At 41.8% G+C, this 27,699-nt stretch overlaps 1 protein-coding gene across 1 annotated transcript in view; it reads right to left on the reverse strand.

The window, feature by feature from the left end:
• LOC139370665 (cadherin-22-like) overlaps positions 1-27,699 on the reverse strand; it is a 134,358-nt gene that overhangs the window by 24,186 nt on the left and 82,473 nt on the right. The window contains exon 9 of the mRNA XM_071110279.1: positions 22,852-22,973. Within this exon, the coding sequence (XP_070966380.1) occupies positions 22,852-22,973 (122 nt within the window). The remainder of the gene's footprint in view (positions 1-22,851; positions 22,974-27,699) is intronic.

Here is a 27,699-nt window from a genome sequence, read left to right on the forward strand (position 1 = left end):
AAACCCCCGGTTCTCAGTATCCACCTTCCGTTTTGCCATTTTTGATGGGTATCTGAAAGTTAATTTTACTGTGATGCTGACGACTGCTGTGCCAATAAATATTGAAATGAAGCAGCCTACTGCTCGGTGCGTCACCTTTGCATTGTGGGAAATGTAGTATTGGTGCGTGTAAAAGATCTGCGGGCTGCCGGCTTGCTGCGGGCCGGTTCTAATAATAAATCAAGATCATCCCAGGGGCCGTAAAAAACCTTCTTGCGGGCCGGATGTGGCCCGCGGGCCTTGACTCTGACATATGTGGTATAGGGGATGCTTGCGTCCCACTTGGCCAAAAGCTAGGGAAAATGCAGCGCAAATTCAAATAAAATGATATAAAAATCAAACTTTCATTAAATCACACATGTAAGATACTAAACTCGTTGTGAATCCAGCCAACATGTCAGATTTTAAAAAGGCTTTTCGGTGAAAGCATAAGAAGCTATTATCTGATGATAGCACAACAGTAAACAAAGAGAGTAGCATATTTCAACCCTGCAGGCGCTACACAAAACGCAGAAATAAAATATAAAACATGACTTACCTTTGACGAGCTTCTTTTGTTGGCACTCCCATATATCCCATAAACATCACAATTGGTCCTTTTGTTCGATTAATTCCGTCCATATTTTTCCAAAATGTCCATTTATTTGGCGCGTTTGATCCAGAAAAAAACAGCTTCCAAACTGCGCAACGTCACTACAAAATATTTCAATATTTGTAATACAACTTTATTTTTAAACGTTAATAATCGATCAAATTGAAGACGGGTCTATCTGTGTTCAATACAGGAAGACAACAAACCAAGCTACTTTTCAAGTCTTGCGCAACTGTCAACAGTGTTACGCCATTCCTAGATGGTCAAGAAAGTCAGTCAATTGATTATAGACAACTTTTTCCAACACTTTTGATAAATAGGGCAAAATAGAAATGGTCCTATAACAGTGAGGATCAGTTTGATCCCCCCTTTAAATAAAGGACGATGTCACAATCGTCTAAGGTGGAAACAGTGGACCAACGTGCAGCGTGGGGAGCGTACATACTTCTTTATTTTAAGCTGTTGCCAACAAAACAATAAACATCAAACGAAAACATGAAGCCAACGTAGTGCTCACATGCAACTATACATGGACAACTACCCACCAATACATGTGGGAAAATGCTACCTAAGTATGGTTCTCAATCAGAGACAACGATAGACAGCTGCCTCTGATTGAGAACCACACCAGGCCAAACACACATAAATACAAATCATAGAACAAGGAACATAGAATGCCCACCCAAATCACACCCTGACCAAACCAAAATAGAGACATATTATAGAGACATATATACGGTCAAGGCGTGACAGACGAACTGTGGCTGCCTTCGAAGCAATGGGAACCTCCCCAGAGAGGAAAGGTTTAAAAAAGTCAGAGATAAGCTTGGCAATTATAGGGGCAGAAACCTTAAAACCTGTTGAGGATATGGCTGACTTATGCCCCCTTTGGAGGAATTGGGTACCCCTAGTAAACTGAAAAAAAAATTGTCAAAAATTGCTAATATATGCATATAATAATTATTATTGGATAGAAAACACTCTAAAGCTTCTAAAACCGTTGGAATTATGTCTGTAAGTATAGCAGAACTCACAGGGCAGGCATTCTTCCAAACTAGTTTTGTGGTCATGAAAGTTGGAGCAACTTTGACGTCATCGCCCCCACCCTTCCCAACCACTTATGGATCTGGGGACACTTTCTATGTCTTCCACTAGATGTCCTCATTCTGTAGAGCGTTTAATCGTTCAAATCCCGCGAGAATTGGCCCTATGGGAGTGATTTGAGTAAGTGCCGCGAGAAAAAACCTGTGCGTTAGGGCGCGAATTGGTCACAGCCATTCCTTTGCTCCAGTACTCAGAAGAAGGACAAGCAATGACCGGTTGAATTGAAAATTGTTTTGTATGTCTATAACATCCTAAAGCTTGGTTTTGTACTTAGTTTGACCTGTTTAGTCGACATATAATATGTAATTTTGAAGTTTTGATGCGCAACTTTTCCGGACCAGAGGACATTTTGGGTGCATTTCAGCTGATGTTATTAGCAGTAGCTAATACAAAGACGCAAGACTTGAAACCAAACGATGTATTGGGTAAGTATGAACCTTTCCAGAACATTCTGAACGAAGACCATCGAAGGTAAGGGAATATTTATGCTGAAATCTGTGTTTCTGTTGACTCCAACATTACGGAGAAATGTAGCTTATATCTGAGTGCCGTCTCAGAATATTGAATAGTGTGCGATTTCTGTAACGTTAAAAATAAATTTAACAAAGCGATTGCATAAAGAAGCAGTGTATCTTTCTAACTATATGTAGAACATGTATATTTAGTCAAAGTTTATGATGTCTATTTACGTTATCTTGCGGCGCTACCTACATTTTCTGCGGACATTTTTGAGTATTTTCTGAACATGAATTCAATGTAAATGGACATTTATGGATATAAATGGCATATTATTGAAAAAAAAAATGTCCTATTACTGTCATCTGATGAAGATTTTCAAAAGGTTAGTGAATGATTTATTTTTTAATCCTGCTTTTATAATTTTATATTTTCTGGGACAAAATGGCTGCCTCTTGTCTTGGTTTCGGTGGTGGTCTAATATAAATATGTGGTGTGTTTTCGGCGTAAAACATTTAAAAAAATCTGACATGCTGGGTAGATGAACAAGGTGTTTATCTTTCATTTGAGCTATTGGACTTGTTAATGTGTGGAGGTTAAATATTTCTAAGAATATTTTTGCGTTCCATGCGCCACGGTTTGAGCTGAACGGGGGGGGGGGGGTGGCGTTCCTCTAGAGGATCCCCTGGCATCAACAGAAGAAAGGGTCTAAATCATCTGACTCAGATGTTTTTTGGGGGTCAAGTTTAAGGAGCTCCTTTACCACCTCAGACTCAGTGACCGCCTGCAGGGAGATACTTTGTAGCGGGGCAGGGGGAAAAGAGGGAGGAGCATCAGGGCTAGTTGCATTAGAGGAGGTAGGAAATTAGGAAATGTTGGACGGGAAATCCTGACTTAATGAAGTGGTGATGAAAAAGCTCAGCCATGTGCTTCTTTCTAGTAACAACCACATCATCAAATTTAAGGGACATGGGCAGCTGTGAGGAGGAGGGTTTATTCTCCAGGTCTTTAACCGTTTTCCAGAACTTATTGAGGTTCGACCCACATAACTTTGGCCTTATGGATAGCCTGAGTGCACTTATTTATAATTTGCCTGAATGAGAGCCAGTCAGCGTGAGTATGCGTGTACCGAGCCTTTCGCCAAATGCAAATTCTTGAGGTGGAGTAACTCTGCAAGCTGACGGTCGAACCAGGGTCTGAAACTCATTTTCCTTATGGGGTTGTGTTTTAAAAATACCACTGAAAATATCAAAAAAAGAAGGTCCAAGCGTCTTTGACAGAGGGGATCATGCTGATTATGTAACAATTTACAAAGGCCAAGTCAAGAAGGAAGGCTTGCAAAGTTTTTTAGCAAGCGTCTATGTCAAACCAGGGCAGGTCGTTTCACTGAGCAGCCATTACGAACACAGGCTGTAAAACAGTGATCAATTAGGTCATACAGAATACACCAGACTAATACCTATCAGGATTATTTGTGAGGATAACATTGAGGAGAGTAGCCTTTTCTGGGTGTTTGGGGTCATACCTTGTGGGATTGGTAATAATCTGAGAAAGATTTAGGGAGTCCCATTGCCTTAGAACTTGGTCAGGTGGTTTAAGCATGTCCCAGTTTAGGTCACCTAGCAGGTCAAATTCAGACTTGTAAGTGTAAGGGGCCAGAAGAGAGCTTTAGGGCAGGTAGGGTACATGCCTGTGCTGATGGAGGACGATAACACCCAGCAACAGTCAACGAAGAGCTATTTGAAAGTTTATTGCTTAAAACCAGCAAATCATATTGTTTGAGGACAGACTTTGTGGAGACAACCGAGCACTGAAGGTGATCCTTGGTAAAGATTGCCACTCCCCCACCTTTGGAAGATATGTCTTGCCGATAAAGGTTATAACCAGAAAGGTTAACATCAGTATTCAAAACACTCTTTCTTAACCACGTCTCATTAATGACCAACACATCTGGATTGGAGCTGTGAACCGACACTATCAATTGATGCATTCTAGGTAATAAGCTTCTTGTGTTAAAATGCCGAAAACCCAGGCATTTACGAGAGCAGAAATCAGTGAAACAGATATCAGAGCACAAGTCAGAATTGGGGCTAGCAACTGTAGATGGGCCATTTCCAGATATCATCAACAGTAAAGCAATCAAGGCACGGCAGAGGATAGTGATCTCTCTCTCTCTCTCTCTCTCTCTCTCAATCCTCGGCAATCCAAGATGAGCCTTTAAATATGTAAATTCAGAAGGAACCTACAGTGAATCCCAGGAAGAGTAGCTGCCGCATAAGGAACAGCTAATAGAGATTCTAATACGATAAGCGACGACAGTTTTATGTAGCCTACGTGTCACCAATGTGTTTCTTCGACCCCTTACTGTATTCAGAAAGCCATACAGTTGAACGAGTCCCTTCATAGTGACCTAAAGGACATACATAAACACCCACAAATAAATAGCAGAAAAGCAATTTGCCACAATCTGCGCCTGTCACACAACTGGCATGAACTTTGCTCTCGAGCTAAAGCTGCTTATCCTCTGTCACCTAAAGTTGCGTCTCAAATGACACTCTAATTCTTGACACTACATTGTGAACTACTTTTGTCCATGGGGGCTGGTCAAATGTAATGCAATACAGGGGGTACCATTTGGGACAGAACCCTAAGTCCTTTATTTACATCTCAGCCATTTTTTTTGCCTGATTTATCTTGCCTTTAAACACAAACAAATATGCCATGTTGCCAGCTCCTCAAATTTTCACTGCAGTGCCACCAAACTTGAGTCACAAAACTCACACGCTGACAAGGCATGGGTGATAGGCATGCCATATACACACTTAATGAAAAGCCCCTAATGAGGTTGCGTGGGCCATACTGAGCTGACAGATGCTGGGATGACAGAGTTCCTGGGCTGAAAGTGGAAATATGGTGGTGTGTGTGTTGATAGGCTTAAAGGGGATATTTCGAGCAAATGAAGTGTCCACTGTGTAAGACTGTGTAGACACCATATAGGATGGCAGTTCATGTTTTGTTATGCCATGGTAAACCTGCATGACTAGTACAGAGAGGAAAATAAAGTTGAATGATGACTACCTAGAAAATGACTATCTAGAATACCCTAAAAAATTAGCACAAGTGGAAACATTGCAACCAGCTATTCCAGAAACTATTGAGGGAAAATAAATACAGTCATTGGCCTTACACATTTCTTAGAGGCCATAAAGTAATTGCATGTACTGAAGGCAGAGCAGACAGAATCATGGCCAAAGTGCAGATATCAAATGTTTAGCTAGTACTCCAGGTGTAAGAAACATTTAGGCAATTATGCTCACTTCTGAGAGGCTGTGCTCTATCCAACTTAGCCAGCTGATAAATAGTGTTCTCGGGAACGGTAACAAAATTCAAGCTAATTTAACACGCAAACAACCACTGCCTTTCCGCACCTCCAGGCTCTGCCTTTGGCTGCCTAATTTGTTGAATAAATATCAGGTTTCTGGCTGTGCATCACTGACACTAGGCATGAGCTTTATATGCAAGTAAATATCATGACCCAATGGTAATACTGTAATACCCAGTGCAGAGAGCGTTCCTTAAGGAGGATTAAGATACTGTACGGCCTTGTATTAATTGTGTCAATTTTTTTTATCAGGAAACTATGAGTGGGTCATACATTGCCCTTTAAAAAAAAACATGTTTTTTGGCAGAACTACCTTTTAGCATTTGGTGTACAGCTGATTTTAGCCAAAACATGAAAGTATTCAAAGTTTCTTTCCTTACTCAACAAATCCTCTTAGAATAAGCTATTTCTTAACAGCAATATACTGTAAATGTACAGTATGTCATTCTGGTAATTCATGAATGGGTTGATGTATTGATTCATGCTCCCCTGCAGGACTAAGAGTGAAAGGAACATGGCATCTAAGAGACATTTGCACGTATTGTAAAAAGGTTCAGAAGTAGAGTGAAACAAAATGGGTCAAAAAAACAACATAGCACCCGATTCAGACAGGAAATCTATTCCTTTTTTCAGTAGTGGTGCATGGGTTAAATCACTGGGGAAGTAAGTAAAAAAATGTTGTGATATAACCCATTCGTTCATACGCCACCGTGATGTACAATAAGGCCGAGACAACAAAAAGACAGTCACACAGTGGCGGAATAAATTAATAAATAATAATAATAAATATATTTATTATTATATTAATCAAAATAAATTCATTTGTTTCATCACAAAACTGGAGAGCAACCTCTGTCTCGTGAAGTCCACAAAGCAAATATTGATTGTAACAAACAGTTACATGACCTACAGCAATGTCAAGCAAGTTAATATTTTCGGCAGTTTACTAAACAACTACCGATTTAGAACCACAGAGTTACCACAAGTCAGCACAGAGACAACAGGAGCACTGCCTCCGCTATTCCAGCAACATCTCAACATAAACATTTAAACATCATAAAATCAACCAGGCTATGGATGCTTAGTTTAATACAGTGAATACAAACTTAAAGATACCAAAAACAATGTAGTCCAATCAATGTTCCTAAATATCATTTGTGGCTATCCAGAGTACTGATTTCTCTCTGTGTGTGCGTGCATCCGTGCAAGTAATTATTAGTTGAAAGCCAATGCCAGCCTCCTCTCTTTCATGTAGACAAAACAGTCTATGGCTCTGTCATACAGTATGCTTTTTGTTGTCATAGCTTACCTAGCTAAAATGCTTGCTAGCCTAACTACTTTACATAGGCAACAATGAACCAGAAAAGTTAGCTAGCTAGTTAACATGAGCCTACTAGGCTACAGCTTGGCTTCATATTGAACTTCAATCATCTTAGGCTAGTGGCATAATATATGCATTTTTTGGTTAGATCATAATCATTGTCCTGTACAGAGAATTAAGTCCAAATACCCATCTCCATCAATGGCTTAGAAAAGGGCTGATTTAGCAAGCTAGCTACTGCAGGACAACACAAGCAGACCAGAAACAGATATGTTTTTCTGACAATAACGTTTTGCTTTGGATGTGATTTGATTTGTGTGAAGCCAAATCCAAACTGGCCTACCTTGGGGGGAGTTTTGCTGCGCCAGGACAACCACAATTGAGCTCAGTTCAATGCTGATTGGCTAACTATTTAATATTTTTTTTATCAAGGGTGGCCAAATGCTTGCTGGCATCAATCAATCAAATGCTACGGCGGACACATGTCATACTCTTTTGGTCATCAGATACATGGGCTACACATACTGAGACAGAGGGAAGCTGTTTCCCTTGCTATGATGATTTTTCCGGTGAGATTCAGCCACTTGCGAATTGAAGTAAAATTATGAAAACTCAGAGAGACAAAAGATACAGTATTTTATCATTAAAAAAAAATGATTGGTAAAATAGTTCAGAAAACTTGGCTTACCTTGATATCCATGAAGAAATACAAGCCACGGTCCTTTTCTACGCGCTCTGTTATTATCAGACGTATGTTATTCATGTGTGTGACAAGCTAGTTTGGGTGTGTCTTCCTTCCGCATTCTGAAAATGTATATTCTAGGCAAGAAAACCACACCCCATGTTGATCTTCTTTTGGCTGCTGCAATGTTATCATGGAGATCCCACACAGACAAAATGTCCTCAATAAACAAACCAGCTCAAGAACCTCACTACTTTTATTTTGAAAGTCAAAGTTAACATACAGGACACTGTCACCATGAAATAAGAATACAAATCTGTTATTGAAACATAAAGCAGGCTATCCCAGATTAAAATTGTAATATCTTTCTTTGGCTGTCAAATCGAATAAAATTTAAGTTGACATTTAGAACCTGGATAGTGCTTGACCGTAAGCTATTTTAATTTGCATATTTGAAACTATGGGTGCACAAAGCCTAATATAGGCAATTTCTTACTTGTGCAGGTGGTGGGGCAGCTTGACTCAATTTCAGGGATTACATTGCACAAGTAAAATTCAATTAACAGCTGCAGCTTGCCCATTTCAGTGGGGTTATCATCATGGTAAATTAAGGGCTATCACCCGACTTGTAAACAATTGTTTCAACTAGATGGAATGGAATACTGGGCTATTTAAGGTTATCAGTATGACTAGTAGTCTAGAACCACCATGGAAGAGATGGAAAAAAGACACAAACCAATTTCGCCAGCGAGGAGCTGGAGATACTGGCCACTGATGTGACTCGCTCTATTTATTTACTATACGCTTAAAAGTGACTCCAGTAGAAAACAACAAATATGGCATTCAGTATTAGGCTGGATGAGCGCACTGACAAGTTGCAAAAGAGACATCCAAACTGCAGTAAAGTCCAGATTGTGGAACCATAGGATCTTGTTCAGTGCGACCAGTGGAGGGCCAAGCACGAAGCTCCACCTCACTCCTTGGGAGGAGCTGATTGGATCGACCCTCTCCACCACCGACACCCACGGATATGGTGATGGTGTGGATAATGATCAAGGTAAATACATACAGTATTAATTAGCCTACAATGATAAGGATTGACAAAAGATGAATTGTAGACATCTGTCTCAAATAAAAGCAGTTTGTTTATCCCACAGTGCAGGCAGGGATGTCGGACAGTGACCCCCTATCAGATGCTGTAGCCGGGATTGCAGAAGCACTAGTCAGTAAGGCCAGCAATTCCATGACACTGTTGAAAGAAATTAAGAAATGTATAATTAGAGACTGCAGATGGCGTCCTACAGTATAGGTAAAACTGAGACTTTCCCTCCTACTTTCATCTCCTCAGATGAGGAGACACCTGCTGTTCCCCCGAGATAGGGCGGTAAAAGGCCTACTTTGTAGCTTTCCTCCAGTTGAGGGTTGAACGGAGGAAGAAAGACATGTGCAGAGTGCCAATCCACCCCCAGGCCCAGATGACCCAGTGTACCGTCCTCAATTGCGGTTGGAGGAGGAGCGGATGGAAGAGTTTAGTTTAGTTCATGAGGATACCCATTAGCTACTGCAAAATGTAGCAGCTACTATTCTTTGGGTCCACATAAAATATACAAATGCATTAGAAAGTACAAAACAGTTATAGACAAGAACAACATGAGATATTACATAAAATAAAAGAAAATAAGAGTTATATATGGGAAAGACACCAAGAGACAACACAAATTACACACTAATCATATATTCATATTCTTATTGTGATATACAGTAGCCTACAGTTAAAGTAGATCTTTTAGAAAGAGGAGAGGCGCTGTGATACAATATGTTTTTTATCTGGGTTTTCTTTTAAGCTAAACTAGCTTTTTGCCTGTTAAGCTGGCTCTATAAATATAACTGAGCAACGCATTAAATCTGTTTTTGGTTTTGGTACCTGAAGCAACACGTGTCTGATGGGGGTATGTGCGTCTGTCTGAAGTGTACGCTAATAGATTATACAAGTAGGCATTTTCAACACACACAAGTTTTTTTAAAGACTAGAAGAGAAGACGTCAATTTCTCCTAAACTATGAAAGACTATCATTCATGTTGTTGGTGTTAGTTCAGTGTGTACAGTTCAGGACAAGGCGTGGTGCTTTTGTTTTGAGCCAGCTGCAGCTTCGATAGGTATTTCTTTGCTGCACCTGACCATATTACCGGACAGTAATCAAGATGGGGCAAGATCAGAGCCTGAAAAAACCCAGAACAGCTTTTTATAACAGACATACCTCTTCCCATCTTCACAACAACTTTGTCTAAATGACTTGACCATGATAACTGACTTAGTAACTACTTAACATACTTTGCAACTACTTACGAATGTTACTCCTGGGAGTTCAACTTCTTCAATTTGTTCAATGGTCACCCTTTATGCACAACTCTTGGACGTTCTGGTCCAAGAGAATGTTTTGAACCAAATAAAATGCTTTTGGTTTTAGATGTATTTAAGATCATTATATTGTTAATGACCCATTCTGACACTGACTCTAACTCCTTGCTAAGAGCCTCAGTGATATCACTGGCTGTAGGTGCTGTTGAGTAGAGTGTGCAATCATCAGCATATATAGTAGTCTGGGCTTCTTGTAAGACAAGTGGCATATCAAGGCAACCTCCCTGAGGGATACCGCACTGTACATATCTGCCGTTAGAAAAGCTTTCATTGAAGAATAGTCTCGGAGATCTATTGGGTAAGTAATTCTCCAACCATGCGATGGCAGGTGATTTAAAGCCATAACAAGTGAGTTTTTTCAATAACAAATTATGACCAAAAACATGAAAGGCTGCACTGATAATCTAAAACAGCTCCAGCTATCATCTTCTTATCAATTTCTTTTTAGCCAGCCATCTGAGTAACTGCAGTACAAGTTGAGTGCCCTTCTCTATATGCATGCTGAAAGTCAGTAGTAAACTTGTTCTTTAAAAAAAGAGCGTTGTATTTGTTCAAACACAATTCTCTCTATCAGTTTACTAAGAACAGGCAGCAAACTGATTGGGTGGTTGTTGGAGCCAGCAAAGGTTACTTTACTATTTTTAGGTAGTGGAATTACTTAAGCTTCCTTCCACGCCTGTTGACACACATTACTTTAGGCTTTGGTTAAAGAGATGGAAAATAGGGGTGACAATACAGAGGGGAGAGGGCCCTCCAGGAGACGTTCCGCACCCGTTTGACCACGCCCCTAACAGGAATTGATCCAACCCATTATCACAGATTATTGTAAAATAGACACTAATATTGCTTATTGGAAATACATGTTTTTGTGTGCAGTACACGATTTTGTATTCAGTGCATTGATTTAGATTTTTGATTCAGTGATTTTGTATTCAATCGGAGATTAATACAGTAGGTTACAAAGGTTGCGTGTTCAAATCTCATCACAGAAATCTTTAGCATTTTTGCTACCTTGCAACGACTTACTACTTTGTAACTACTTAGCATGTTGGCTAACACTTACCTAAACTTAACCCTTTAGCCTAACCCTAACCTTAACCCCAACCTTAATCCTAAATTTAACCCTAACCTTAACCTTTAACTACTTAGCTAGCATGTTACCAAACCATAATCTTAACCCCTAAACCTAACCTTAACCGCTAACCCAGCGAACATAAGCCACCTAGCTAGCCTAGCCAATGTTAGCCACCTAGCGAGCCTAGCTAACGTTAGCCACAACAAATTGGAATTTGTACACGAATGCGTTATGAAGAATAAGTGATGTTGTGTCTATTTCACAATAAGCTGTGATAGTGTGTTGATGTACCACGTGCTGAAGGAGCTCAAAGCTACCCTTAACCACAGATTGGGGGAGATTATAGAGGAACTCCAGGACCATAGCCCCAAGTTAAAAAGGCCCAAACCAGGGGAACTTTTAATAATAAAGATTGCATTCAGTTTATAGTTTGTTCTGAGTGTCTAGTATTACTGGTTTATTAATTTACTATTACGCATGTTTTTAGTGCACATGAAAATTCACATGTTCGAGAAGGCATTTCTGCCAAAAATCGCATTTTGCTAAAAACATTTTTTTACGTTCAAACGGCTCTCCTGTGAAGTCGTGACTTGCGACATCCGCCTTTCCTGAATCGGGTCACATATATGGAAAGTGTTTGGTTTGATAGGATGAACCTAAGCAATATAGCCATTAGCCAGTTGTTGGTGTGCTCTTCTAACACTGCCATCTCCCTGGTGACCTGCAAGTAACGGCCTTCCTCTTCATCTTGCTGCAGCTGTTGTGGACCAGGACCGGGTGCTTGGATGTCTCGCCTCACTGCCATGTTGTGTAATATGGCGCATGCCACGAACACCAGGCACATCTTGACAGGTGTTAGCAGCATGGTACAGTCAGAAGTGTCAAGTTGCAGGAACCTGCTCTTTAGGACTCTGAAGATACTCTCCACGATACCCCTGGTGAGAGTGTGCCACATTATACCCCTCCTGGCTTGAAGGGTTGTGGAAGGACATCATGAGCCATGGCAGAAGTGGATTGCCTTTGTCGCCTGTTGAGATAAACACATTTTAATATAACTAATAGCACAATTACATACATCTTACACCTTAAACATGGGTTATATATAGGCTACTCACCGACTAGCAAGTCCCCATTCAGAGTGGCCATTCTTTCCGCCAACCCAGAGTGCCACAAAATGAAGGAGTCAAGGGCTGACCCTGGAAATTTGGAACAAACTCTCTAAATCAACTGATCTGCATCACAGACCACTTGAGCATTCACAGCTTGTTGCCTCATTCAATTTCTGTACACATGCCCGTCGACAGAGGGTGCCCTGGTGGCTACAGTATATGGGTGCCACCGATGGCACCGAGCACATTGGGGTCTTGGCGTGGAACCTCTCCTTGATGCACCAATGTTCTGCAGGGGCGTCGGGGAAATTAATGAAGTGGTTGGTGTACCGTAGCATCGCAGCAAGGAAGAGGGACAGGCACATGGACACAGATTTGGGAGATGCCAGCGACATCTCCGGACACTCTGAAATGACCCAGTAGCAAACACAGAGTGGGCACAGGTGACTGAGGAGAACCGGGAGTGATGTTGGCTGGTTGTTCCTGCTCTCCAAATCATCCGACATAAGATGACAGCTCCATACTCACTGCTCTGTCCAGCTAAAAGTGTTGCACCCACTCCGTGTCAGTAATTCCCATTACATTTAGACTGCCTCAGAATGTGCAAAGGCGTGATCACAGGCTGATCTCCGTTGTCTGTCCCTCAGGAACACCAAATCAAATCAAATTTATTTGTCACATACACATGGTTAGCAGATGTTAATGCGAGTGTAGCGAAATGCTTGTGCTTCTAGTTCCGACAAAGCAGTAATAACAAGTAATCTAACTAACAATTCCAAAACTACTCTCTTGTACACAGTGTAAGGGGATAAAGAATATGTACATAAGGATATATGAATGAGTGATGGTACAGAGCAGCATAGGCAAGATACAGTAGATGGTATCGAGTACAGTATATACATATGAGATGAGTATGTAAACAAAGTGGCATAGTTAAAGTGGCTAGTGATACATGTATTACATAAGAATACAGTCGATGATATAGAGTACAGTATATACGTATGCATATGAGATTAATAATGTCGGGTAAGTAACATTATATAAGGTAGCATTGTTTAAAGTGGCTAGTGATATATTTACATCATTTCCCATTATTAAAGTGGCTGAAGTTGAGTCAGTGTCAGTGTGTTGGCAGCAGCCACTCAATGTTAGTGGTGGCTGTTTAACAGTCTGATGGCCTTGAGATAGAAGCTGTTTTTCAGTCTCTCGGTCCCAGCTTTGATGCCCCTGTACTGACCTCGCCTTCTGGATGATAGCGGCGTGAACAGGCAGTGGCTCGGGTGGTTGATGTCCTTGATGATCTTTATGGCCTTCCTGTGACATCGGGTGGTGTAGGTGTCCTGGAGGGCAGGTAGTTTGCCCCCGGTGATGCGTTGTGCAGACCTCACTACCCTCTGGAGAGCCTTACGGTTGAGGGCGGAGCAGTTGCTGTACCAGGCGGTGATACAGCCCGACAGGATGCTCTCGATTGTGCATCTGTAGAAGTTTGTGAGTGCTTTTGGTGACAAGCCAAATTTCTTCAGCCTCCTGAGGTTGAAGAGGCGCTGCTGCGCCTTCTTCACAATGCTGTCTGTGTGAGTGGACCAATTCAGTTTGTCTGTGATGTGTATGCCGAGGAACTTAAAACTTGCTACCCTCTCCACTACTGTTCCATCGATGTGGATAGGGGGGTGTTCCCTCTGCTGTTTCCTGAAGTCCACAATCATCTCCTTAGTTTTTTTGACGTTGAGTGTGAGGTTATTTTCCTGTAACCACACTCCGAGGGCCCTCACCTCCTCCCTGTAGGCCGTCTCGTCGTTGTTGGTAGTCAAGCCTACCACTGTTGTGTCGTCCGCAAACTTGATGATTGAGTTGGAGGCGTGCGTGGCCACGCAGTCGTGGGTGAACAGGGAGTACAGGAGAGGGCTCAGAACGCACCCTTGTGGGGCCCCAGTGTTGAGGATCAGCGGGGGGGAGATGTTGTTGCCTACCCTCACCACCTGGGGGCGGCCCGTCAGGAAGTCCAGTACCCAGTTGCACAGGGCGGGGTCGAGACCCAGGGTCTCGAGCTTGATGACGAGCTTGGAGGGTACTATGGTGTTGAATGCCGAGCTGTAGTCGATGAACAGCATTCTCACATAGGTATTCCTCTTGTCCAGATGGGTTAGGGCAGTGTGCAGTGTGATTGAGATTGCATCGTCTGTGGACCTATTTGGGCGGTAAGCAAATTGGAGTGGGTCTAGGGTGTCAGGTAGGGTGGAGGTGATATGGTCTTTGACTAGTCTCTCAAAGCACTTCATGATGACGGAAGTGAGTGCTACGGGGCGGTAGTCGTTTAGCTCAGTTACCTTTGCTTTCTTGGGAACAGGAACAATGGTGGCCCTCTTGAAGCATGTGGGAACAGCAGACTGGTATAGGGATTGATTGAATATGTCCGTAAACACACCGGCCAGCTGGTCTGCGCATGCTCTGAGGGCGCGGCTGGGGATGCCGTCTGGGCCTGCAGCATTGCGAGGGTTAACACGTTTAAATGTCTTACTCACCTCAGCTGCAGTGAAGGAGAGACCGCATGTTTTCGTTGCAGGCCGTGTCAGTGGCACTGTATTGTCCTCAAAGCGGGCAAAAAAGTTATTTAGTCTGCCTGGGAGCAGGACATCCTGGTCCGTGACTGGGCTGGATTTCTTCCTGTAGTCCGTGATTGACTGCAGACCCTGCCACATGCCTCTTGTGTCTGAGCCGTTGAATTGAGATTCTACTTTGTCTCTGTACTGACGCTTAGCTTGTTTGATAGCCTTGCGGAGGGAATAGCTGCACTGTTTGTATTCGGTCATGTTACCAGAAACCTTGCCCTGATTAAAAGCAGTGGTTCGCACTTTCAGTTCCACACGAATGCTGCCATCAATCCAGGGTTTCTGGTTAGGGAATGTTTTAATCAATGCTATGGGAACGACATCTTCAACGCACGTTCTAATGAACTCGCACACCGAATCAGCGTATTCGTCAATGTTGTTGTCTGACGCAATACGAAACATGTCCCAGTCCACGTGATGGAAGCAGTCTTGGAGTGTGGAGTCAGCTTGGTCGGTCCAGCGTTGGACAGACCTCAGCGTGGGAGCCTCTTGTTTTAGTTTCTGTCTGTAGGCAGGGATCAACAAAATGGAGTCGTGGTCAGCTTTTCCGAAAGGGGGGCGGGGCAGGGCCTTATATGCGTTGCGGAAGTTAGAGTAACAATGATCCAAGGTCTTTCCACCCCTGGTTGCGCAATCGATATGCTGATAAAATTTAGGGAGTCTTGTTTTCAGATTAGCTTTGTTAAAATCCCCAGCTACAATGAATGCAGCCTCCGGATAAATGGTTTCCAGTTTGCAAAGAGTCAAATAAAGTTCATTCAGAGCCATCGATGTGTCTGCTTGGGGGGGGATATATACGGCTGTGATTATAATCGAAGAGAATTCTCTTGGTAGATAATGCGGTCTACATTTGATTGTGAGGAATTCTAAATCAGGTGAACAGAAGGATTTGAGTTCCTGTATGTTTCTTTCATCACACCATGTCACGTTAGCCATAAGGCATACGCCCCCGCCCCTCTTCTTACCAGAAAGATGTTTGTTTCTGTCTGCGCGATGCGTGGAGAAACCCGTTGGCTGCATCGCCTCGGATAGCGTCTCTCCAGTGAGCCACGTTTCCGTGTAGCAAAGAACGTTACAGTCTCTGATGTCCCTCTGGAATGCTACCCTTGCTCGGATTTCATCAACCTTGTTGTCAAGAGACTGGACATTGGCAAGAAGAATGCTAGGGAGTGGTGCACGGTGTGCCCGTCTCCGGAGTCTGACCAGAAGACCGCCTCGTTTCCCTCTTTTTCGGAGTCGTTTTTTTGGGTCGCTGCATGGGATCCGCTCCGTTGTCCTGTTTGTAAGAACACAGGATCCGCATCGCGAAAAACATATTCTTGGTCGTACTGATGGTGAGTTGACGCTGATCTTATATTCAGTAGTTCTTCTCGACTGTATGTAATGAAACCTAAGATGACCTGGGGTACTAATGTAAGAAATAACACGTAAAAAAACAAAAAACTGCATAGTTTCCTAGGAACGCGAAGCGAGGCGGCCATCTCTGTCGGCGCCGGAAGTAAACCAGGGAACAATCACGGTTTATATACCTGTGGGTTTGAGTTTAGAGCGTGTTCAGACCAAACAAATGATGCATAAAAACACAGCAACTCAATAATTTTCATGTGCTTGGGAAGGGCCTGTTGTAATGTGTAATGTGTTCCTGCAATGCTCTGCTCCCATTGAGTTGCTGCATTTTTTACATTAGTTTTTCTGGTTTGCAGGCGACCTTATCCTACATCGGCTACTGAACAACATATTTTACCAAATTATATTAATCTGCAAACCCACAAGTTAGGTATTAATAGAATGCAGGCTAATCTATCAAATGTACACTACATGACCAAAAGTGTGTTCCAAAATCATGGGCATTAATATGGAGTTGGTCTCCCCTTTGCTGCTGTCACAGCCTCCACTCTTCTGGGAAGGCTTTCTACTACATGTTAGAACATTACTGCGGGGACTTGCTTCCATTCAGCCACAAGAGCATTAGTGAGGTCGGGCACTGATGTTGGGAGATTATGCCTGGCTCGTAGTCGCCATTCCAATTCATCCCAAAGGTGTTCAATGGGGTTGAGGTCAATTGGCACTATGCATTCGGGCAGGTAGCGTGGTCCTGACATCTGCCAAACTCAGATTTGTCCATTGGACTGCCAGATGGTAAAGCGTGATTCATCACTCCAGAGAATGCATTTCCACTGCTCCAGAGTCCAATGCCAGTAAGCTTTACAACACTCTAGCTGAGGCTTGGAATTGCGCATGGTGATGTTAGGCTTGTGTGCGGCTGCTCGGCCATGGAAACCCATTTCATAAAGTTCCCGACACACAGTTCTTGTGCTGACGTTGCTTCCAGATGCACAGATGCAGTTTGGGGTGGTGGAGTAGACATTTCCACTTCACAATAACAGTATTTACAGCATTGACCGGGGCAGATCTAGCAGGGCAGAAATTTGACGAACTGACTTATTGGAAAGCTGGCATCCTATGACGGTGCCGCGTTGAATGTCACTGAGCACTTCAGTAAGGCCATTTTACTGCCAATGTTCAATATGGAGATGGCGCGGCTGTGTGCTCGATTTTATACTTCTTTTGGCAATGAGTGTGGCTGAAATAGCCGAATCCACTCATTTGAAGGGTGTTCGCATACACTATATATACAAATGTATCTCTGCATCAAAGTTTTAGGCTGTGCAAAATGGGCACATTCAATGTTGGGGAAATGAAATGGTTCATATACAATAATTAAAAAGGTACTATTATTTGAAGGTAGTATAAAGTGAGGAAAGCAGAAACAATCACATGCAAAAAAACTGTAATAGACTTCATGTGGTTCGTAAAACCAAAATCCAATCCAACATTAAGGGTGGCTGAAAACAAATATATATATAAAAAAATATTGGTTTGCAATAGACAGGGTACTAGATAACACAGACATTCTGGTGCATACCACCTTCTCCAGTGTGGAATAATAGTAAAACATGTATTTTATTGATGTCCACATGTGCTTTGACTTTTGCTGCAAACTATTTTATGATGATTATTCCCTAATGGATTTTGAACTTTAGGTACCTTCTCTAACGCCAGAGGTAACCACAAAACAGGTCTTAGTAACAGGTATCTAGGCCCTTGAGCCATAAAATCGGCCATAGGTGTCCTTAAGCGATTAAGATGTTTCAGATGTATAGTCTATTCAACCCTAAGGTCTCAGTATTGATTTATTGCTTTGGCACCAGGCATGGACGGGTGAAACAGCGAACAGATAAGGCAAGAGTATTTAGGTCTGCCTTCCCTTCTGGAGGGGGAGAGATTTGCTGAGAACCTTTAATGGGAACGTGGCTGTCTTTCTATATGCATACAGTGCCTTCAGAAAGTATTCATACCCCTTGACTTATTCCACATTTTGCTGTGTTACAGCCTGAATTCAAAATGGAGTAAATATATTGTTTTTCTCATCTACACACAATACCCCATAACGACAGTGAAAACATGTTAAGAGATTTTTGCTAATATAATGAAAATTAAATTCAGAAATATCTCATTTGCATAAATATTTACACATCTGAGGCAATACATGTTAGAATCCCCTTTGACAGCGATTACAGCTGTGTCTTTCTGGGTATGTTTTTAAGAGCTTTGCACATCTGGATTGTACAATATTTGCACATTATTCTGTTTAAAATTCTTAATTGATAGACATTCATTTTCAAGTCTTGCCATAGATTTTCAAGTCGATTTAAGTCAAGACTGTAACTAAGCCACTCAGGAACATTCAATGTCGTCTTGGTAAACAACTCCAGTGTATATTTGGCCATGTGTTTTAGGTTATTGTCCTGCTGAAAGGTGAATTTCCCTTCCAGTGCCTGTTGGAAAGCAGACTGAACCAGGTTTTCCTCTAGGATTTTGCCTGTGCTTAGCTCTATTCTGTTTCTTTTTATCCTAAAAAACATACATTTTCCTTGCCGATGACAAGCGTACCCATAACATGATGCAGCCACAACCATGCTTGAAAATATGAAAAGTGCTACCCAGTGATGTGTTGCGTTGGATTTGCCCCAAACATAACACTTTTTTCAGGAGATGAAGTTAATTTCTTTGCCACATTTATTGCAGTTTTACTTTAGTGCCTTATTGCAAACAGGATGCATGTTTTGGAATATTTGTATTTTCTGTACAGCCTTCCTTCTTTTCACTGTCATTTAGGTTTGTACTGTGGAGTAACTAAAATGTTGTTGAGCCATCCTTAGTTTTCTCTGAAAGTGTAAAGTGTAATTAATAACTTCCCCATGCTCAAACGGAGAGTCAATGTCTGCTTTTTTAACTTTAACCAATCCACCAATAGGTGCCCTTCTTTGCGGGGTATTGGAAAACCTTCCTGGTCTTTGTGGTTGAATCTGTGTTTGATATTCCATGCTAGACTGAGGGACCGTACAGATCATTGTATGTGTGGGGTACAGAGATCAGGTAGTCATTTTGAGGCGGCAGGTAGCCTAGTGGTTAGAGCTTTGGGCCAGTCACCGAAAGGTTGTTGGATTGAATCCCCGAGCTGACAAGGTAAAAACCTGTCGTTCTGTCCCTGAACAAGGCAGTTAACCACATGTTCCCCGGTAGGCCATCATTGTAAATAAGAATTTGTTCTTGCCTAGTTAAATAAAAGGAATATATATATATATATATATTAAAATGTAAAAATGTTAATGTTACACACTATTATTTGTAAAAATGTATAAAAACATTATTCCATTAATAGGGTATTGTGTGTAGGTCAGTGACACAAAATCTCAATATAATATATTCTTAATTCAGGATGTAACAACACAGTGTGGAAAAAGGCAAGGGGTGTGAATACTTATTGAAGGCACTGTATGTATGTCTATTAAACCTCATTTTTCATCTAGTATTTCTCTATACCTTGACCGGTTTTCGAACCCAAACAGTTGTTACACGTTTGCTACAGTGGCACATTCCTTATTCCAACTTTTCACGAGCACTAGGCTGGTGGAATTATGAGGGAAGTAAGTCAAGGTCAGAATATGAAGTCTCTGTAGACACACCTCCTCCACACCTTAATTTCTTTGATCTCCACCCCAAAATAATTACGGTTGAATAGCATGTTATTCTCATGCTTAAGTTCAAGGTCAGAATACGCATAGAGAAAAGTGCATAAAAAGGGAATTAAGTTTCATTTTCGCACACATAACTTGGGTCGGAATTGGCCCCATAGAGAGCAGCAAATCTGTCCCAGAATGCTCCAAGTAGCTATGCCAAGGCAGAGAATGAACACGAGAAACCCCTGACCCAAAGACAACACATTTCCATTAAAACATTTTGCGGTCAAAGACGAGAGAACTTCTGGAACATTACAGAGCAGGAAGAAAATATATGAAATGTCCCAGCAGCTACGAGACAGCTAGACCAAGAGAGCTCAGTTTTGAGTGTCCTGGTTTACAGTACTGTATGCATTGTAGTGGAGCAGATTGAGAGCTTCAAGTTCATTGCCGTCCACGTCAACAACAAACGATCAAGGCACTACAGAGGGTAGTGCGTACGCCCCAGTACATCACTGGGGCCAAGCTTCCTGCCATCCAGGACCTCTATACCATGTGGTGTCAGAGGAAGGTCCTAAAACTAAAACTCCAGCCACCCTAGTCATAGACTGTTCTCTCTGCTACCGCACGGCAAGCGGTACTGGAGCACCAAGTCTAGGTCCAAAATACTTATTAACAGCTTCTACCCGCAAGCCATAAGAGTCCTGAACAGCTAATCAAATGGATGCCCAGACTATTTGCATTTCCCCCCCCCCCTCTTTTACATTGCTGTTACTCTCTGTTTATTATCTATGCATAGTCACTTTAACTCTACCTACATGTTCATATTACCTCAGTTACCTTGCCTAACCGATGCCCCCGCACATTGACTCTGTACCAGCACCCCATGTATATAACCTTGCTTTTGTTATTTTTCTGCTGCTCTTTAATTATTTGTTACTTTTATTTTAGATGTTTTATTTTTAACATGTATTTATTTTCTTAACTGTATTGTTGGATAAGGGCTTGTAAGTAAGAATTTCACTGTGTGGTCTACCCTGTTGTATTCGGCGCATGAGACAAATACAATTTTATTTGTTTGTGCCTTCAACAAAAACAGAAGCCCATTCCATTTTATTTCTAACGCTTACCTCACCATTTTTCCTGACCCATCAATGGATAGACGTCAGTGGATCAATTAAAATGGGAAAATATGGTCCTATCTACGTTATTTGAAAAATATTTCCAAATGCCAATGTGCCCGTGAGCTGAACATCTTTGAGCTGCACGTCTGAAATCTAAATGGACCTGTGAAAGAATTCTGTTGGGGAAAATCTCAACAATAAGACTAATGGTCTCCCTATGATTATGTGTTGAAGGTTAATGTTGGCTTGCAGATGGAGGAGGGAGCGAGGAAGGAGCGAGGTGGCGAGAGATCAGACCAGACAATGTTATTGGGAGAGGTGGCAAACACAGAGGGCGATGAGCAGTTAAGAGTCTGCAGAGCAAGAGGAGGGGAGGCCTAAGCCTCATTACACATGTAAATGTGGATTCCAGCTTGGAGGCCTCGCTTAAAATCTCTGTGCATCCCAGATGTCACCCTACTCCTTATATAGTGCACTACCTTTGACTAGGGCCTATAGGGCCCTGATCAAAAGTAGTGCACTATACTATATAGGGAGTAAAATACCATTTGGGATGCATCCCCAGTCTTTTAATTATTCCTTTGCTCCGCTCAGTGTAATTGGCTCCAACTGAGCCCGTGGCTTGTTGACCATGAATGGAAATAAAATACCTTAATGACCCCGTCCATTTTTAATGGGAGTTGAGAATCAGGGCTATTCTGTCTATTCTCCTTCTTCTGCACTATGCATACAGCCACACATGTTTTATTCTTACGCCACCAACTGTTCCAAGTTCATGACCTTTGGATTATGCATTCATTTCTGTCCAACTTCAATGATATTGTGTAATCTCTCCACTAAATCGGCTGTTGAATATTATGTAGTAAATTTCAAAACAGCTGGCATTTTTTGTTTGTTTAATAAATACAACAGATAAAAGGGTATAAAATCGCATGCAAATGCATGATGTCAACAAATTAAAATTAGCATACTCCCCCAAAGCGGCTAAGTCAATTTGTATTTTTTGACACTATATTGACTGATACTTGTATATTGATGCTGGGGCCACCAAATGTAAAATGTACACACTCACTGTAAGTTACTTTGGATAAAAGTGTCTGCTAAATGGCTTATTATATACTGATTCAATCCCAGCTTTACATCTTCAGTCAAGAAAGCACAAATGCAAAGAGCACAGACATACATTTTCCTTTTATGTCCAATAACTCAAGTATTGGCGTAAGCCTAGTTTGGTAAGCTGCTTGTGTGCCAAAAACAGAGTTTATAAATTGCCTTTGGAACAAAGTGTCAAATAGATCATGCTGTCCAATTGAGAATCTAGGCGATAATGAAACAATTCTGACAAAGAGGAAGAATGTCTTGGCTGTGCTCTACAACCAACACAAACTGATTTCACAACATTGCATCCGACCAGCAAGTATACAAAGGTCTACTAGTATATGGCAAACAACTTATGTTTTAAACACAGCTTTGGAAACAACATCTTCGATGTTGATGTGTCAGAGATAGTTTAAATGAAGTAGAGGAGTTGGATTGCTGGTGCTGGATAGTTCTTAAAACAAAACTGGATAGAGCACAATGCAACCATGGGCTGTTCCACAACTGTGATATTGAAAACCCTGCGTTGGTAAATCATCACATTACATTACATTTCTGTATGTACACCTTAGAAATTCAAAATGTATTAAAAAATATTGCCAATTAAGTCAGGTTTCCAATGGGATTTGTTTTCTTAGCCCTTTATTGCTGTTGAACTCAGTTTTGGTTGAGTCATGGTAATATTTTTGCTAATCTACTGGAAATAATTATGATGATGAATTCATGAAATACCAGCAACTTCATTCACACACACCATTCACACAACCAGCACATTAAATACATGGTATTAATGCAATACTTTAAAGTTTGCCCTTACCTGACCCGGCTTGGCATCCTCACAGATAGATGCCTCATAGGGCGTGGCCAGTTCAGGAGGGTTGTCATTCACATCCAGGATACGAATACTCACTGACGAATGGGATATCTGGGATACATTATCTACAAAGAGAACAGAGATTAATTTACAGTGTTTCTATTGAATATTTTACAAAATGGTGATGACCTGTATGCTATAACAGTAATATTGTAGTGACTGAAGTAACGTGTTGAACTGGACATCCACTCTTTCAATGTATAATATTGAAAGACTGAAAGAAATGACCAAATAAAACCAAAACTGTACATCATTCTATATATAACTTTCAGAGGTGAAATGCAGTGCAAAGCTAATTGAAATCTGAGAAAACGGGGAGGTCATAATATCGTGCAGTGCATATTAATATCACCTTTTCTCCACACACAGAGACGCATACAAAGCTCTCCAATCTCCCTCCATTTGGCAAATCTGACCATAATTATATCCTCCTGATTCCTGCTTACAAGCAAAAAATTTAAAGCAGGAAGCACCAGTGACTTGGTCTATAAAAAAGTGGTCAGAAGAAGCAGATGCTAAACTACAGGATTGTTTTTCTAGCACAGACTGGAATATATACTGTGATTCTTCCGATGGTATTGAGGAGTACAACACATCAGTCACATCAATAAGTGCATTGAGGATGTCGTCCCCACAGTGACTGTACGTACATACCTCAACCAGAACACATGGATTACAGGCAATATTCGCATTGCACTAAAGGGTAGAGCTGCCGCTTTCAAGGAGCGGGACACTAACGAGGAAGCTTATAAGAAATGCCCTCCGACGAACCATCAAACAGGCAAAGCGTCAATAATGGACTAAGATCGAATTGTACTACACCGGCTCTGACACTTGTCGGATGTGGCAGGGCTTGCAAGCGATTACAAACTACAAAGGGAAGCACAGCCGAGAGCTGCCCAGTGACACAAGAGCATCAGCTGTCCCGGACGACTGTGTGATCATGCTCTCCGCAGCCGATGTGAGTAAGACCTTTTAACAGGTCAACATTCACAAGGCCGCAGGGCCACTGATTTTCATATCAGAGCTCCAACTATCAAATAATGGATATAAAAAAATACAACTTTAATGATTAGAGTACACCAGGGGCCTGACTTAAACATTGAAATATGGATTAACACACTTAATAATGTTTTATAATCATGTCAATTATTTTGATCATGCCCCTGTTAAAAGATAACAAAGCAATGTTCACACCCCTATTCTCTCAGTGAACTTCTTAAAAGGCCACATCGAAACGTGGAAGGGAAGACGATTACATAATTAGCACAATCAAAATCCGCTTTAAATTAGACTCACTACCCCTAATTACAAAACTCTGTGGGTTCTGCGCGTCGACATCTCCTTGCATTTTAATTCCGATTCCTAATTATTTGATTATGTTTGACGAGTTTCCATGTTGGAAGTTATGAGTTACCATTTTACGAATGTATCTCCTTATCAATTGAGAGTGAGTCATCATTGCAATCTCATGTGTGATGACCCTATCTAATGGATGTGCATGTATTGTAATTACATTCAAACATATGTAACTGTGTACAGTCAACAAATGTTGTGATGTTATTATAATTGTCATCCATTCACAGTTTCAAAGTCCATAACAACACAACATTTAAATTGAAAGTGCCACCAATCACTCACTCTTCATTTCACAGTGGTGGTAGTGTTGCTAATGAGAATACTCACTCCACTAACAGCATAATCCTTACATCGATGCTATATTTTAATTGACTGCTATTTGCCTGAGCAGCAAGAATATAAATGGATGTGCACTCACAGTACTCACAGGGGTCCTACAGAGCAGATAGGAGAATGGCATCAGTGGAAATTACATAAAAACCACTGCTATTCCACAGAACCAGGCTCTAGACATAAAGGGATTGTGTAGTTCACACCTAATAGTTCAGCTTGGTTGCTACAGGAAGCAGTTTGTTCTAAATGTCAATTCGGTCAATAGGGAAATGGGGATATGAATGGATTGAGTTATTTGGTCTTTGTTTCATCTCCCTTCTGAGGCGAAAGATCAGTGAAGCAGAGAATGGGGTCATACAGTACTGTATATCAACAATCAAATTGTGACGTTGTACTATACAGCTGACCAAAACAAGACATATTTAGATGTTTGTTTTCATACCTTGAATGACAATAAGTGACTGGAATACACACTTTGGTTTAAATGTCATCCCCAAATCATTCCCCCCACCCCCTAAATATGCTTCTCTGCATCTCTGCTAAAATCTGGGTAAACAATATGTGGTCTTATTCTGTACATTTAGTTATTGCTTGCTTTTCTAAAGTCTACCAACTTTGCCAAGACTTGAGACTTGACATTCACTTGAGACTGATGACTTGAAATTATCTGGCCAGGTTTTGTAACGTTTTGTCACTCATTTTGTGGCACAGAGTCTCTGTGGGTTAGGCTACTCTCCATGCAGCTAGTGAAACACACTCAGCCCTCTGATTGGGCCAGCAATTGTCAATCAACACAAATCAGTGCAGTGAGAAGTGCTAGTGCAGTGAGAAGGTTTTGGAGGGTTGTGAGTAGAGGTCGACCGATTAATCGGAATGGCCAATTTATTAGGAAAGTTTTCATAACAATCGGAAATCTGTATTTTTGGATGCCGATTTGGCCGACTTTTCTTTTTCCCCCCCCTTTTTTTTACACGCAAGTCAGTTAAGAACACATTCTTATTTTCAATGATGGCCTAGATACAGTGGGTTAACTGCCTTGTTCAGGGGCAGAACGACAAATTTTTACCTTGTCAGCTCAGAGATTCAATCTTGCAACCTTACAGTTAACTAGTCCAACGCTCTAACCACCTGCCACATGAGGAGCCTGCCTATTACGCAAATGCAGTAAGAAGCCAAGGTAAGCTGCTAGCTAGCATTAAACTTATCTTATAAAAAACAATCAATCAATCAATCATAATCACTCACTACACATGGTTGATGATATTACTAGTTTATCTAGAGTGTCCTGTGTTGCATATAATCGATGCGGTGCGCATTCGTGATAAAGGACTGCCGTTGTTCCAACGTGTACCTAACCATAAATATTAATGACTTTCTTAAAATTAATACACAGAAGTATATATTTTTAAACCTGCATATTTAGCTAAAAGAAATCCAGGTTAGCAGGCAATATTCATAAGGTCAAATTGTGTTACTTCTCTTGCGTTCATTACACGCAGAGTCAGGGTATATGCAACAGTTTGGGCCGCCTGGCTCGTTGCGAACTCATTTGCCAGAATTCTACGTAATTATGACATAACATTGAAGGTTGTGCAATGTAACAGGAATATTTAGACTTAGGGATGCCACCTATTAGATAAAATACGGAACGGTTCCGTATTTCACTGAAAGAATAAACGTTTTGTTTGAGATGATAGTTTCCGGATTCGACCATATTAATGACCTAAGGCTCATATTTCTGTGTGTTATTATGTTATAATTAAGTCTGATTTGATAGAGCAGTCTGACTGAGTGATGGTAGGCACCAGCAGGCTCGTAAGCATTCATTCAAACAGCACTTTCATGCGTTTTGCCAGCAGCTCTGTGCTTCAGGCATTGTGCTGTTTATGACTTCAAAGCCTATCAACTTCCGCTAATAGCGTTTCAAACGTCACTCGCTCTGTGCCTTCGAGTGGTTGTTTCCCTTGCTCTGCATGGGTAATGCTGCTTTGAGGGTGGCTGTTGTCATTGTGTTCCTGGTTCGAGCCCAGGGAGGAGCGAGGAGAGGGACGGAGGCTATATTGTTACACTGGAAATACTAAAGTGCCTATGAGAACATCCAATAGTCAAAGGTTAATGAAATACAAATGGTATAGAGAGAAATAGTCCTATAATTCCTATAATAACTACAACCTAAAACTTCTTACCTGGGAATATTGAAGACTCATGTTAAAAGGAACCACCAGCTTTCATATGTTCTGTCACGCCCTGGCCATAGAGAGGCTTTTATTCTCTATTTTGGTTAGGCTAGGGTGTGACTAGGGTGGGCATTCTATGTTAATTTTCTATGTTTTGTATTTCTTTGTTGTTTGGCTGGTGTGGTTCTCAATCAGAGGCAGATGTATATCGTTGTCTCTGATTGAGAACCATAATTAGGTAGCTTTTTCCCACTGGGTTTTTGTGGGTAGTTGCTTTCTGTTTCTGTGTCTGCACCAGACAGAACTATTTGGGTTGTTCTCTTTGTTGTTTTGCTTTTCAGTGTTCAGTTCAACTAATAAAGCATGAACACGTACCACGCTGCACCTTGGTCCTCACCTTCTTCCACCAACAGCCGTTACAGAACTACCAACCACCAAAGGACAAAGCAGCATGGAAAAGAGGACTGGACAATGGAGGACATTCTGGACGGGAAGGGATCCTACACATGGGAGGAGATCCTGGCTGGAAGGGATCGCCTCCCATGGGAACAGGTGGAGAGCCAGGAGAGCAAAGGCAGCAGGAGAAGGGAACCAGCGGTATGAGGGAACACGGTTGGCCAGGAAGCCCGAGAGGCAGCCACAAAAATGTTTTTGCGGGGGGCACCTGGGGAGTGTGGCGGAGTCAGGTTGGAGACCTGAGCCCACTCCCCGTGCTTACTGTGGCACGCATGGGATTGGTCAGGCCCCATGCTATGGGGTGATGCGCACTGTGTCTCAGCCGAGCATTCATAGGCCGGTGTGCTCGGTGCCAGCGTCCCGCATTTGCCGGGTGGAAGCTGGCATCCAGACAGAACGGGTGGGGCCAGCTCTGCGCTCGAGACTGCAAGTGCGCCTCCACGGCCCAGTGTATTCACCGCCTGTC

The sequence above is a fragment of the Oncorhynchus clarkii genome, chromosome 17 (genome assembly GCF_045791955.1).
Source record: "Oncorhynchus clarkii lewisi isolate Uvic-CL-2024 chromosome 17, UVic_Ocla_1.0, whole genome shotgun sequence".
NCBI classification, from domain to species: Eukaryota; Metazoa; Chordata; class Actinopteri; order Salmoniformes; family Salmonidae; genus Oncorhynchus; species Oncorhynchus clarkii.